General features: G+C 48.1%; 1 protein-coding gene across 1 annotated transcript; it reads left to right on the top strand.

Annotated features, from left to right (window-relative positions):
- The first annotated feature begins 2606 nt into the window (after positions 1–2606).
- LOC109740842 (dol-P-Man:Man(7)GlcNAc(2)-PP-Dol alpha-1,6-mannosyltransferase) lies at positions 2607–12320 on the top strand. The gene is made up of 20 exons (XM_020299889.4): positions 2607–2785; positions 2912–2997; positions 3409–3450; positions 3573–3618; positions 3836–3922; positions 4037–4092; positions 7436–7553; positions 7652–7710; positions 7994–8065; positions 8515–8578; positions 8672–8775; positions 9190–9261; positions 9585–9671; positions 9763–9830; positions 10010–10078; positions 10158–10240; positions 10469–10559; positions 11351–11416; positions 11678–11771; positions 11933–12320. The coding sequence occupies exons 1-20, from the start codon at positions 2731–2733 to the stop codon at positions 12011–12013; spliced, it is 1500 nt and encodes a 499-aa protein (XP_020155478.1). The 5' UTR covers positions 2607–2730; the 3' UTR covers positions 12014–12320.
- Positions 12321–13844: the final 1524 nt, after the last annotated feature.

The following is a 13844-nucleotide window of genomic DNA, read 5'->3' as shown; positions in this document are numbered from 1 at the left end:
TGTATACGCGCCCGCTGTCGCCACATGATCTCTTCTCGTAAGCACAGCTCGGCCATTCTGGCTTCAACACGCTCCTCTTCCTGTGATGGACCAACACGGTCTGGCAGCGCGCGCAGTTCCGCAAGCTGCGAGCGAAGTGACCGCAGCTCCGACCTGACCGCCCCAAACGTAGATCGGCCCCACCTATGCAAAGTTCCGGCTACGGAGGCCAATTTTTCAGAGAGCGCTCCAACAGTTTGTGCTTTACCAGAAGAATTCCACGCTTCCGCAACCACTTCACCAAATCTCGGATCGCGTTCCCACATACATTCGTACCTGAACCGCTTCTGCTTTGCTCGGACAGTCGTGACAACAAGCTCCGTTTCCAAAAGTATGGGGCAATGGTCGGACTTTGCCGCAGTTAAATGTTCAACCGTTGCAAATGGAAAAAGATTAGACCAATCAGCCGAGCCCAATGCTCTATCCAACCCGACTCTGCAAAAATGCCACCCTGCCACTTTTTTCTGCCATGTCCAGTCCAGACCGCGGTAGCCCAGATCAGCAAGACCACAGATATCAACAGCTTCTCTGAACGCTTCAATCTGTGCACTGTCACGCTCGTTTGGCCCAAATTGTTCCTCGGGCCTTAAAATCTCGTTAAAATCCCCAATACACAACCATGGAAGAGTACTCCCCCCCTCAACCTTTTCATCGTGTTCCATGTTTTGTACCGAAGGGATCTCGTTGCTTCCCCGTAAAAACATGAAAGACGACACTGTTGCTTCCCTGTTTCAAGCACCCAAGCATCCACATGATACTCCGAAAAGTTTTTTATTGCAACATCAACCGAATTTTTCCAAAAGATACAGATGCCACCACTCCGACCACTACTACCAACACCAAAGCTGAAATCAAACCCTAAAGAAAAACGAAGACCCTCAACACAACTTTTCTGCAACTGAGTTTGAACTAAGCAAAGGATAGTAGGCGAACTAAGCTCCACGAGATCGCGGAGTTCTCGAACTGTCGCGGGATCGCCTATCCCACGGCAGTTCCAACTTAGTATTTTCATTGGGCCTGGCGGTGCTCCACGGAGGAGCCCGCCAATAATGCCATCTTCTCTGTTCCTTGCTTCATCGGTGACCCTGTCTTCTTTGCTTTCTTGGCATCCCTAGGGGACACATAGGCCGGGGGTGGCGGCGGGACTGCCATTGCAGCCGGATCAGCAGTGACAACTGCCTTGTTGTTCTCCATCCCGCCAGCAGTAGCCGAGCTGTTTGTCAAAGCTAGGTTCAGGTTTCTACGTGCTGTTGGGGCATCATGCACCTCCTCCCTTGCATCCCCAACCTTTAGAGGACTTGTGACCTCATCCTCCTCCTCTGCATTGTCAAAACCCGCTTCTTGAGATGACCGCTTACGCAGCGGCGAGCGCTGTCGGGGAGCTTGGGCGCCCCGGTCAGACCGGCCTCGACCCCTCCCGCCAGATCGGCCTCCGCGAGTAGCCCAGCCGCCTTGCTGCTCTGGTGCGATTTCCCTTCTTTGTGCCAGCATCCAACTACCCCACTGCTTGTGTTTCTCCTCCCAGACACCATCACCACACTCCTCGTGGTTATGACCCATGAGTCCACAAACCTTACAGAAATAAGGGATCTTCTCATATTTGACCGGAAGCCGCAATCTGCCCTCACCCACACCGTTCAGAGGTGTGACCCGTGTCAAGGATTTGTTGACAAGAACCTTTGCCCGAACCCTAACATAATCTCCCTCATAGAACAACCGAGGAGCTAGCTGGATTTCTTTCACCCGCCCGATGCGGCGGGCTAGTTGATCAACGACCTCTGCTTTGCGATATAGTTCCGGTATATTATGGATCTGAGCCCACACGTATAATCCATCGAATTCAAAGGATGTAGGTTCCTTCTTGCCATCATAGTCCTCAATCAGCATCCCCATCCCCCTGAACAGCCATGGACCACCGTGCACCACCTTCTTCCAATCGCCAAGACAGAACATCTGGAAGATAAATAAGTTTTCGCCCGCCTCCCTATACTTGGGAACGTGTGCAAGTGACCAGATTGACTTCATGCACTCAAACATTGACGACGAACTGAAAGTGCGGGTCGTGTTCACCTTTGCAATCGCCAGCCACCTAGCGTCCGCTTCATACTTCTTCACCTCTTCCTCCCCTACGACCACATCATCAAGCTCGTCATCTTGGAGATCCAGGTGTTGCAGCATCTCTTCAAGATTCTTCCTCGACCAACCCGCAGATGACGATTCCGCTCGTTCCCCCATCTAGGGTTTTCCCGTAGATGGTACTTGTGCTCCAGATAGCCGGTCCGACTCCCTCCCCTATCGACCAGACAGAAGATCTAAGCAGGAGGGCAGCCAGCGATCAACTCACCGGTGAGATCTCTCGACGGCGATGGGATCGCCGCCAGAGCCAAAAAACCCTAATCGAGAGGGTACGTCGCCTCTGCAACGAGTACTCCTTAATTAGTGATTTCGCTGCTGCCCTCGTTATTTAAAATAAAATACCAGCCCAGTGCCATGACTTTCCTGGGCCGTTCGCATTTACTGGGCTGCATAGGGTAGCCACTGCCACTAATTAGCCCGAAATCCTCTTATACTCAAAGAAAAAGATTAACCTTTCCTAGAAAAAATAACCCGAAGTCCCGGTCTCCCGGACCGGCGAAGCGGCTTGGCTCGAGCGGAACACCAAAGGCACGAACCCACTCTCCGGCCACCGAGATGGCTCCACCGCCGCCCGCCCCTACGCCGGCGGCGAGGCTACTGAGGGAGTACGGTGAGTCGCTTCGCTTCGGCGCTCTCCATCCCTTGCTTGCTTTCTGGCTCGCGAAGCTTCTAGAACTTAGGGTTCTGCTGCTGTGGAGGACTTTGGGGATCTGATGCGTCGGGAGCTCGCTTGCAGGGTGGGACCTGATGCTGGGTTCTATCGCCGCGTTCTACGCCGTCATGGTGCCTTACACCAAGGTGGAGGAGAGCTTCAATGTGCAGGTTCGTGTTTGTGCTTCCCCCCTGCTTGAATAGTTCAAACTGCCCAGCTTGTAGTGTCACATGTGCAATTTACATGATGGGAAGGGTGTTTCCTCATGGTAATTTGGGTTTCATCTACGCTCCTGTATGTAGGAATGCCTACGAATTTATGTCTGACAACTTTCCCCTTAGGCGTGGTAGTTCATCTGCAAGCATTTTGCTGTTCAGAATCTGTTTCATTCAGTAATTTTCGTCATACAGTGAAATCGAACGAGCTTTCCTTTCTCAATATCAATTTTGGTATATTAGTTAAGTCTTGGATTTCTCCCCTTCAATTGGTTAAGTTTTAACTAACTGTATTTCTTATGCTTGCACTTGTACTGTCAGTAGTTCCAACTGCTTCAGCTAACGTTTGAGTCGTTTATTCTCTAGGCCATGCATGATATTCTGTACCACAATCATCACATCGAGAAGGTAAGCTTAGCTGCTAATTTCCCTCCAGTTTCCCTTTTTCTCAATGATGTTGTTAGTTAATTACATTAAGATGTTTGTTTGCCGATTTATGTAATATTTTGTTTCTCGCCAATTTGCTGCAGTATGACCATTTAGAGTTTCCTGGCGTTGTTCCTCGGACATTTATAGGTAATAATCACGCAGCCATGGAATCCTTGATTTGCACAGCATGATGCAGTATTCTTATAAACAACCAACTGATGCCTGGTTCAAGCCTAGCGCGTGAGAACAGAGAAGTAATTGATCAAACCTAGATAGAAGTAAACGAGTAAACACGGTTTACCGTGCATGCTTGTGTCAACAAAGAAGCACGAGACATTAATATGATGTGCTGTCTGTTTTTCAGGAGCATTGGTAATAGCTATTCTCTCGTCGCCTGCGGTTCTCATAATCCGTGTATTTCATGTTCCAAAGATTTATAGTCTTCTAGCAGGTGACTATCAATTTATCATGCGCTTAAAACATGATTCAAGATTATGTTGTTTGATTATGACTTCCTGGTTAACATAAATTTGACAGATTGATGTTTTTTCTGTTTGCTTTTTAGTTCGATTAGTATTGGGCTGTGTTATCCTGACGACTTTGAGACTTTTCCGAGTTGAGGTATTTTCTCTTTTCATTTTTCCTTCTGTCCCACTGAACGTTGTCAATTTGAGTTTTTTTGGTCGATGTTCAAGCCAACTCATGGGTAAGAAACCAAAATTGGAAAATGGTTCTTGCTTATGGTGTTGCGAGAAAGCATGGAGATGATAATATGATATGAATGGGGAAGAGAATCCTGGTTCTTTGGGTGTATAAACTATAAAGTGGTTACAGTTATATTCGAGGGCCAGGAGCGAAACCTAGCCACCGCCGCAAGCCACACCCACCGCGCCCCCGCCCCTCGCCGCCGCCAGCAGGAGTCGCTGGGCAAAGCCCGCGGCTCGGCGGCGGCGGGGCTCTTTTTTTCCCTTCCGCTCGAGATGGTACGGTGCGGGCCGGCCGCTCCTGGAGGGAGCTTGGGCACGTTGGCGCTCGGGATGGCGTTGGCTGGCGCTGGAAGGCTGGGGCAGCGGCCCCAGGTCGCGTGCGGGGTTGGCGTGCGCCTCCCTCGCGGAGGTGGTCCGGCGACTGCCTGCGAGGCGGCGGATCCGGCGCCCTCGCGCCCGGATCTGGTGAGGAGGCGGGCTGTCGGCAGAGGCGTCGCGGCGGCGTGAGGTCAAGGCAGCGGTGGTGCTGGCCTGCGTGCAGGGTGGAGGCGCGGGCTGGGCGCAGCGACCACGCGAGGATGCGCGCAGCGGGGCGTGAGGAGGCGTGTGGCTGGGCGCGGTGCGCGGCCATGGGTGCGGCGTGCTGGTCGCCGGTGCAGATCTGGCGGCCGGCGGCCGGTGGTCTTCGCTCGGCGGCCCTGCGGGCAGGCCTGGACGCCACGGATCCAGCCTTGGCAGCGCAAGATGGGTAGTTTTCTCTGCCCCGTTCTGCTGCTCTGGAGTACAGGGGGCCGGAAGGAGACGGCTGCTGGTCGGAGATTCGTGGCTGGCAGTCCGGAAGGGGCACTGCCGGCTGCTGGTGGTGCCCGGTTGCCGCTTGTTGGAGCAGGGTGGCTCCGCCGCGGTTGGATGCGGGGTGCAGGGCCCGATCTGGTCTCTGCAGGCCCGTCGTCGAGGAGGTTTGCGGGTGGCCCTACACAGCAGTGGCTTGCTCGTTGTGTGGGGGGTGCCCGGTCCAATGGAGGTGCGGGTCGACCTCGGCCTGCTGCGTGGGAGTGGCTGCACCGGGTGAAAGCCTGGCCAGTGCTGACCGGCCGGCGACAACGGCGCCTGTGGGCGTCGCTATCCTCCTTGGAGGCGTCGTCGGGAATCTTCACAGCCTCTACTCCCGGATCAAGTCCTTCGAGTGAAAGCCCAGATCTTGCTACAGGATCGGGCGGTGTCGTCGTCTTCAACGCCGTTCCCCTCTTTAGGGCGCCAACAACAACAACAACAACAACAAAGCCTTTAGTCCCAAACAAGTTGGGGTAGGCTAGAGGTGAAACCCATAAGATCTCGCAACCAACTCATGGCTCTGGCACATGGATAGCAAGCTTCCACGCACCCCTGTCCATAGCTAGCTCTTTGGTGATACTCCAATCCTTCAGGTCTCTCTTAACGGACTCCTCCCATGTCAAATTCGGTCTACCCCGCCCTCTCTTGACATTCTTCGCACGCTTTAGCCATCCGCTATGCACTGGAGCTTCTGGAGGCCTGCGCTGAATGTGCCCAAACCATCTCCGACGATGTTGGACAAGCTTCTCTTCAATTGGTGCTACCCCAACTCTATCTCGTATATCATCATTCTGGACTTGATCCTTCCTCGTGTGGCCACACATCCATCTCAACATACGCATCTCCGCCACACCTAACTGTTGAACATGTCGCCTTTTAGTCGGCCAACACTCAGCGCCATACAACATTGCGGGTCGAACCGCCGTCCTGTAGAACTTGCCTTTTACCTCTTTAGGGCGCCGTCTTGAAGAATTTGATCCCTTTGGTGCTTCCTATGACTGGATGTGCACGGTGGCTTCTGTGGCAACGACGACGGTGGTGAGCAACGTCTGAGGCGCGGGTAGTCGGCTCTTCTTCTCCGACGTGTCCGTGGGAATGCCTCGACTGCCTGGTGCTGTGAAGTCGAAGCCGCGGTGGGGGCCCGCTGGTATACGATGACGCGTGTCAGGTGGCTCGTTCGGTGATCCCTCGTGACGCCAACCTTGCCTCATTTCTTTGTGGTTCATCTTCGGAGTTGGAGCTGCGTTGTCTAATGTGGATTGTATGGAGTGTTCTGTTGCAGCCATTAGGGCTGATGTTTTTCTTTTTCTTTTGATCTTCGGATCTCCTGGTCCTAGGACCTTCACCACCTTATTGTTTCCGTTGCTTTCTGCTATTATCAATGAATGCCAGCGACGCTGGATCTTTCAAAAAAACAGTTATATTCGAGCAACCAAAGTGGTTACAATTAAAGATTGAATCGATCTAATTCATTTTGTCCTTTTGTAATTAAGTTTTTCTTCCCAAACTTACCTTTAACTCCTTATTAAGCTGTGACATAGTTGATTATATGAAGCCTGTTATCCCAAACAAGTTGGGGTAGGCTAGATATGAAACCCTTTCACGAGGACTTCCCAGGAGGTCACCCATCCTAGTACTACTCTCGCCCAAATGGGTTTCATACCCAAAAGACTGGCTAGTTTTTACGTTGGCTCGCCAAGCCTATCACAACCCTTAGATATGAAACCCTTTCACGAGGACTTCCCAGGAGGTCACCCATCCTAGTACTACTCTCGCTCAAATGGGATTCATACCTATGGGACTGGCTAGTTTTTACGTTGGCTCGCCAAGCCTATCACAACCCTCCTCCTTTACCCGGGCTTGGGACCGGGTATGCAGCTAGCATCGGATTTAGATCTATTCCATAAGCATGGCGAGACTTAAGCTGCCGGCTAAATGGCAGGCCCCATATACACACTTGTCAAATTTGGATTTGTCACTGCAGTAGATCCTTAATACCATGGTCCAAATTTAAAGACTCGCTTTAGTGGAAGAATACCTGAAGTGAATGGTTCTCTTTTTGTACAGCGAGCATATGTATGCTGGTCTTGATTGAAATCCTACCTTTTCTTGCTTGGTTTGAGAAGATATATTTTCAAACTGTACTTTTGAACCAGCTCAAATTCCACAGACTAAGTTTCTTCTAACCATACAAAACAGAACTTAGTTGCCATCAGAGACTTCTGCAGAAACTTTGAAGTGCCACGTATCGTCATGAATCACTGTATCCACAATGTCTCTTTGGCCTGTATTGCTTTTCCTCAACTGTTCTATGTCTATCTCGAGTAACTCTTAATTGGATTTCTTTTGTATAACAATGAGCATGCGCTGTCGCCCTGTCCTTGGCAATATCATGATTTGCTTGACTTGTTTTTGACAAGCAGGTCAAAAGAAAGTTTGGTCGCCATGTTGAAGCATTCTTTGTGGTACTAACTGCTATCCAGTTTCATGTTTTATTTTACTCAACTCGGCCTCTTCCAAATATCTTAGCATTGGCTTTAGGTGGGCACACTACTGTTGCTGTTTTCTAATATTTGCAATACCATTAATCTACTTAGAGGATTGTAGTATTCATAACTCATGTGCTTTCTGTCATGCAGTTAACTTGGCGTACTCTTTCTGGTTCAAGGGAAATTATCTACGCACATTACAGGCACTGGTATGCCTTCTTTGGTGCCATCACCTTAGCTTCATTCATTGTTATCTATGTGCTGTTTTAACATTTATTTACAGATTACAGGAAGAAAACGTTAATTACCAATTAATCATAGACAATGACGTGTCGAAGTTTACATAATGTGCATGAAATATTAAGTACGGCTAATGTGGAGTTCTGGACATTATGATATAATTCTTAGTTCTTTGGGTTCAGTGAAACCTGCTGTTATTTTAGCATATGTTGCATTTCTATCAAACTGTGTAATTTTCCGTTTTGCTTGCAGATTGTTGCAGCCGTTGTTTTTAGATGTGATATGATTCTACTTCTTGGTACAATAGGGGCTGCACTTTTGCTGGTGAGTGTATAGCTTATCAGACTCTATTTCCTTTAAACACTTGCATGCCAATTGCATCTCTCTCTATTATACTAGTTTAGTGCAGTACCAATTTTTAAACTACGTATTACTTGGTTGCTTGTTTGACTTGAGCTCCAAGTAGCTTTTCTCATGCAGACATATTACTGCAACGTTCAGTTCAGTTGATCTTTTATTACATCAGCTTTGTGTTTCTGTAGTGAATTAGTTAAATTTGTGTCAAGGGTGATAACATGTGAGGTTTGAGGTGTGGCGCACTAGACTATTATGAAATGTCACTCTTTGAAAGCTATAATAATCTTTCATAGTCATGTTCTTATTTACTTATTTGCATTTGGATAATGTACATATTATTGTTGTAATAATTATTTGTGAAGTCAGAGCTGCAGACTAAGGTACACTAAGATTTGAATTTGATAATGCCATGACAGAGCAGGTCTTTTTCTCTAATGGAAGCCATAAAGTGTTGCATAAGCACTGCTCTTTTATGCATTGGTATGTTTCTCTATACTGCCTTGAGTTTTGAAACTAATTTTCACGTGAATGTTGTGTATGAAACCTTGATTTGCTTTGGATAATCTCTTTCAGGTTTCACGGTACTGGTTGACTCGATAATGTGGCAGAGAATCCTGTGGCCAGAATTTGAAGTTTTCTGGTTTAATTCAGTTCTGAACCGGAGTTCAGAATGGGGTGTATCCTTTATGCTTTTTTTGTTTTTGTGAAATTGCAGTTTATTCTCTTTTGATAAAAAAAAACATGTTGAGAATGCCTCTATGCGAAAATGTTCTCTAATACTCTGCAGTGCACTTTGGAACGTATCATTCTTTGTCTTATGAACCAGAAATTTCTTTCTTTCCCTCCCAGTTATACAAGTTTGTTGTCCTTTTTCGTTAACTTTGTGGAAACTTTTGATATGCACAGAACCTTCCATTTTACCTATGTATGCATGTGCACAAAAGGAGGAAGCATACAAATATTTGTTGGATTTCAGGAGTTATCCTCTTCTTGTTTCTTGATTCGTATAGGAGGACCTCTGTAATATCCAAATGACAGTTGTGATTCGTGAAGGACCTACCTCTGTTCTCCATAACTATTATATTATTCAGACACATTCGATCCATTGGTACTTCACCTCAGCACTTCCACGCTCCATGCTTGTAGCCTATCCTCTTTGCTTGGTAAGATAGCTTGGCTATAACAAATGCATGTGATCCACTGGTTTATTTTGTGTCCATTTCATCATGTTTGTAGTATGTATAACAATTAAATTCCAATTAGATCAACATAGTCATAGTTAGTTAATGTGTTGCCTCTAAAATGTTAATTAACATGCCACTTCTACATGAACTTTATGTGTAAGATATATTGCCATTTTTTGAATCAGCTAATGGTTTTATTGTGATGTACGTTTTAAGTGAGTAGTTAAGGCATTGTTGGTTATTATAGTGATGCTCACAAACAGGCAAGTTATCTTATCAGGCCTTCCTTTTTAATATCACAGGTTGGTGCTCTTCTTGATAGGAGGATAGTGCCATACGTGCTTCCAGTCACCTTATTTGTTGTACTCTATTCGAAACTTCCACATAAGGTTATTCTTAATGTCTGGATACTACTTTTATTTTTATGTCTGTAGAACATTAACCTAATCTTGCATATAATGGCCTCTATTTATATTTCAGGAGCTTCGTTTCATAATTGCCGCAGTTCCCATGCTTAATGTGTCTGCTTCTCTGGCCGCAAACAGATTGTGAGCATGACCTACGTTATCTACTTCCTACCATTTTAACAGTGTGACAAATGCATGATAGCAACAATGGCTTCCTTTGTATACCTGCCTTTTGTCACCTTTCATATTATGTTGTTCCGTCTTATATTCTTGGTTTTGTGTTTTTGTGGTCATTTTATGTTTTTCTTCATTTTTGTCAGATATAATAACAGAAAGAAAAGTGGTTGGAATTTCCTTTATGTTCTCATGCTTGGTGCCTTTCTTGCCAGGTAGACTAATGATTGTAACATGTTGACATTTTAAGTAACATAGTATATATTACTGAAAACTAACATATAAATCTTTTAGTCTTGGATACTCTGCTGTGAGTTTCATGGCCTCCTACAGCAATTATCCTGGTGGCCATGCTCTAAAGGCTCTACATGAAGCAGGTGAGCTCTACCAAATTCTTTTTTAATATATGTTCCATCATCATTCTGTTATATATGCAGGAACTACAAACATAGGTTACCTGTACTTTTCTCTGAATCAGAAGTACCAAATGACAAAATGAGCAGCTCTCTAATATTGTATACTACTATTTTAGCATTGATGCATTGACAATTGGTGACCTTCATTGACACCAGTTTCTATTCAACTATGCGTTCCTCTTCTGCCAGATTCTTCTATGAAGGAAAAAGTGCTCCACATTGATGTCTTAACCGCGATGAGTGGGGTTTCTCGTTTCTGCGAAAATGAATACCCTTGGAGGTACGTTACTACCTACAAAAGCACAAAATTTATTGTGAAATGTTGAATCATGATATCTCTTTGCTATTCCCTGGTCGACATAAAAATGTTTCTCTTTGACCAACTACTCTTTCACTTCTTTTAGCAAAGTATACTTATGAGTGCCACCATATATACTACATCATGTGCTATATTACCCTGTATGGTCTGATGCTTTGTGCCAGTAGTCCTTTATGTACATTCTTGGCATCTGGCTGGATCCTAGCTGGACTCCAGTTATAATCATGTTCTAACTATGTTATGTGGCACATAAAGTGCCGTACACAGAGAAGACGTTATATGTGACCCCCTAAATAGTACTCCTTCCGATCCATAATAAGTGTCGCAGTTTTGAACTAACCACAGTTCAAAACTGTGACGCTTATTTTGGATCGGAGGGAGTAACTTAAACGATACCAATCTGGTCTCTAACTCTAATCTTGTCTCTTTCCTACTTAAATAACCCACTTGCTACTTGAATAATACTCCCTGTCTATTTGAGTGTTACCTAAGCCTATATCCCTGCACATAACACAAGAATTGCCTGTGTTTCTGTCCCACCGTATCTGTGTGGACTAAGTGCCACCGGAGAACAATGTAGAAATCATCACCCCATCAGTGGATTAACGTTTGTTCTGTTCTCACATTGCACAAAGGTTGACACTGCGTTGCTCTGATTTTTGTTAACTTTGTTCACACCGTTAGCGAGCTTCCATTGTTTTACATCTGAATTCTTGCGCTTATATGTGGACACCCGTTTTGCTCAATGTCAGATACTCGAAGGAGGAGGACATTTCCATTGAAGAATATCAGAATAGAAATTTCACCTATCTACTGAAGTGAGTATAAGTAGTTTGTTTCTTCAATCTGCTCGTTTTTTTGTCATCCTCTCTTTTTCGAAATGGAAAAACCAAAAATCGCATGAGCGGCTGCTAAGTGGTCCTTGGAAACTCATGGGGGCACTTCGAATATGCGAGAAGAGGCAAATCACCCAAAGAAAAGAAAAAAAAGTATCCCCCTTTTTACATGGGATTGGTTAATAAGAATCTCCCTGACGTCGTGATGCTTTGTCTCTCTTTTGTGTTGGACATATCGAACAGTGAGCACCGCTACGTTAGTGGCTACAAGTGCTTGTTTGGCGTGGACGGATTCTCCAGAGCCAGAATTCAACCCCGGTTTCCACCACTTTCCCTGGTACGCTGTCATCAGTCTCACCCTCGGCGCACACAGCTACCTCACCTCATCCTCTCGCCTGACCGCTCTTTCACCCCGGTGACATGCCATGTTCTGTCGAAGCATTTATGCTCTTATTATCTCTCTCTAATCCCAGCCAGCATTTACTACTACTGCTGCAGGTGAAAGTGCCGAAAGTGTTCGCACATGGGAACACGGGAGATCCCGGTGTTCTCTCGCTAGATTGGCCCGGCTGCCCCTGAGAGCGGCGTGGCGAGGCGACGGTGCCCAGATCTCTGTCGCAGGACCACAAACTAGTACAAACAGCTGAGGATGCGGAAGCGTGCGTGGCTCCAGCTCCAGGCGGAGAGCTCCTTCTAGTCCATACTCTGGAAGGTACAGTCCCAGGCGTGCCATGTTTGTAAGGTTAATAGTACTATAACGTCGCAGTCCGGAGCCAGAAAAATCGAGGATCCATCTATGTGTCTACAACGAGCTTTGGCCTGTGCCTCTGTGGCATCGCTGTCCTTATCTGGTTCGCCAGTAGACAAATAAAGGAACAGGGGACGACGTGACGGTGTCTTTAGGGAGGAAAGGTACTCCATCTGCGGTGCATCAGTGCGGGTGCTGTGTGTCTCCTAGTCGATGACACGTCCGCTGCCTAAAGTCTCCATGTGCCGCCAATCGTGTGCGGCCAAACCGCGGATTGCTCGCGGACAACTCCACGCTCGCGACTCGCGAGTTGACACTTGACACGGGCTCGGGCTGGACCGGCCGGGCGGCACGAAGAAAGGCCAGCTCCAGGGCCGGGGTGGTCCGCCGCTGGTTCACCTTCGCCCGCTGCTGCTCGCCGGTTCCCGAGGGAGCGAGCGCCGCGCGCTTGCCCGTGCTCTGGCAAGGGGCAGCGTCTGTCTGTCTGTCTGTAGGCGCGATCTCGGTAGATCTTGATCCTGACACCACGTCCAGGTCGGAAGGATCGCTTTGCTTCGTGTCTCCTCCTTCCTTCCGCGGCTGCACCCGCCCCTGGCGCGCACGCCTGCATGTCCACTGACGGGTCAGTCGCCATGCAACCCTGTCGGTCGGTCAGTCAGTCAGACCTCTCCTCGTCTTCGGCCGCGCTGCCGCTGCATCTGAGGCGGACCACGCCAGGACTCGAGTGCCTACGACCGTGCATTTAACCAGTGGCGGAGACAAGCCCCAGGCTGCCCGGGCGGCGGCCTGGGTCGTGAGGCTTGGCTCCTTTGTTTACTGTAGCAGATTTTACACTGTTTAATACTGTACCAAGTGATTGGCCTGGGGCTTGCCCGGGTCGTGGCTTGATCCTAGCTCCGCCACTGCATTTAACAACGCCGGGCCGGATCGGATCGGATCGCCTGGCTAGCGAGGCACTCGAATCGCCCTTGGGAGTCAAGCCCTTGCCTCTCGCCATCGCCGTCGTCATTGCTTCAGGACTAAGGAAGTCGTGGTCGTCGTCGTCGTCCAGGGTATTGTACTAGGACAAGGTCATGGTCATCGGCCGACGGGGCATAGGGCAAAGAAGCACCGAGTAAAGGCAGGCAGCACAAGTACGACCTCGCCAGTTGCCATGGTGCGGCCCTACCTGCTCCGTCGTTGCACCCCCTTCATTCAATTCTTTGGGCACCATTTCATTATTCGGGCGCCTGGTCGGTGGCCATTTGTTTAGCCAAGCCAAACTGTCTGCAGTATTATTCCCGTCGATCTGATCTAATCCAATCCTAGAGGCTAGAGTAGAGTAATTCAGCGGCTCCAGTCGCTGCCGTCCGGGGCGAGCCAACCGAACCTATGAGGACACTGTGCGTGATGCCACCCACATCTACACGCACGGCACAGAGAAGGGAGAGAGGGCGGTGGTGAGAGTGATGTCCGAGCCCGAACCACCACCGGTGGCTGCAAAAGCCCATCTACTGACCCGTCTCGGCCTTTTTTTATACGAGCTGCTTGCTTTGTGGCGTAGGTGTATGGCATATACGGTAACTCCACTTGTGTTAGGTAAGTACTGCTGCTCGAGTTTAGGTCGAGAAGAGGTGCGCACAACGCAAGTGGAGTAGTAGTACTCCACAATACGAACCCCCA

The sequence above is a fragment of the Aegilops tauschii genome, chromosome 2 (assembly GCF_002575655.3).
Source record: "Aegilops tauschii subsp. strangulata cultivar AL8/78 chromosome 2, Aet v6.0, whole genome shotgun sequence".
Lineage (NCBI taxonomy): Eukaryota > Viridiplantae > Streptophyta > Magnoliopsida > Poales > Poaceae > Aegilops > Aegilops tauschii.
The sequence above is the reverse complement of the archived record's forward strand: the minus strand, read 5'-3'. Positions and strand labels throughout refer to the sequence as shown.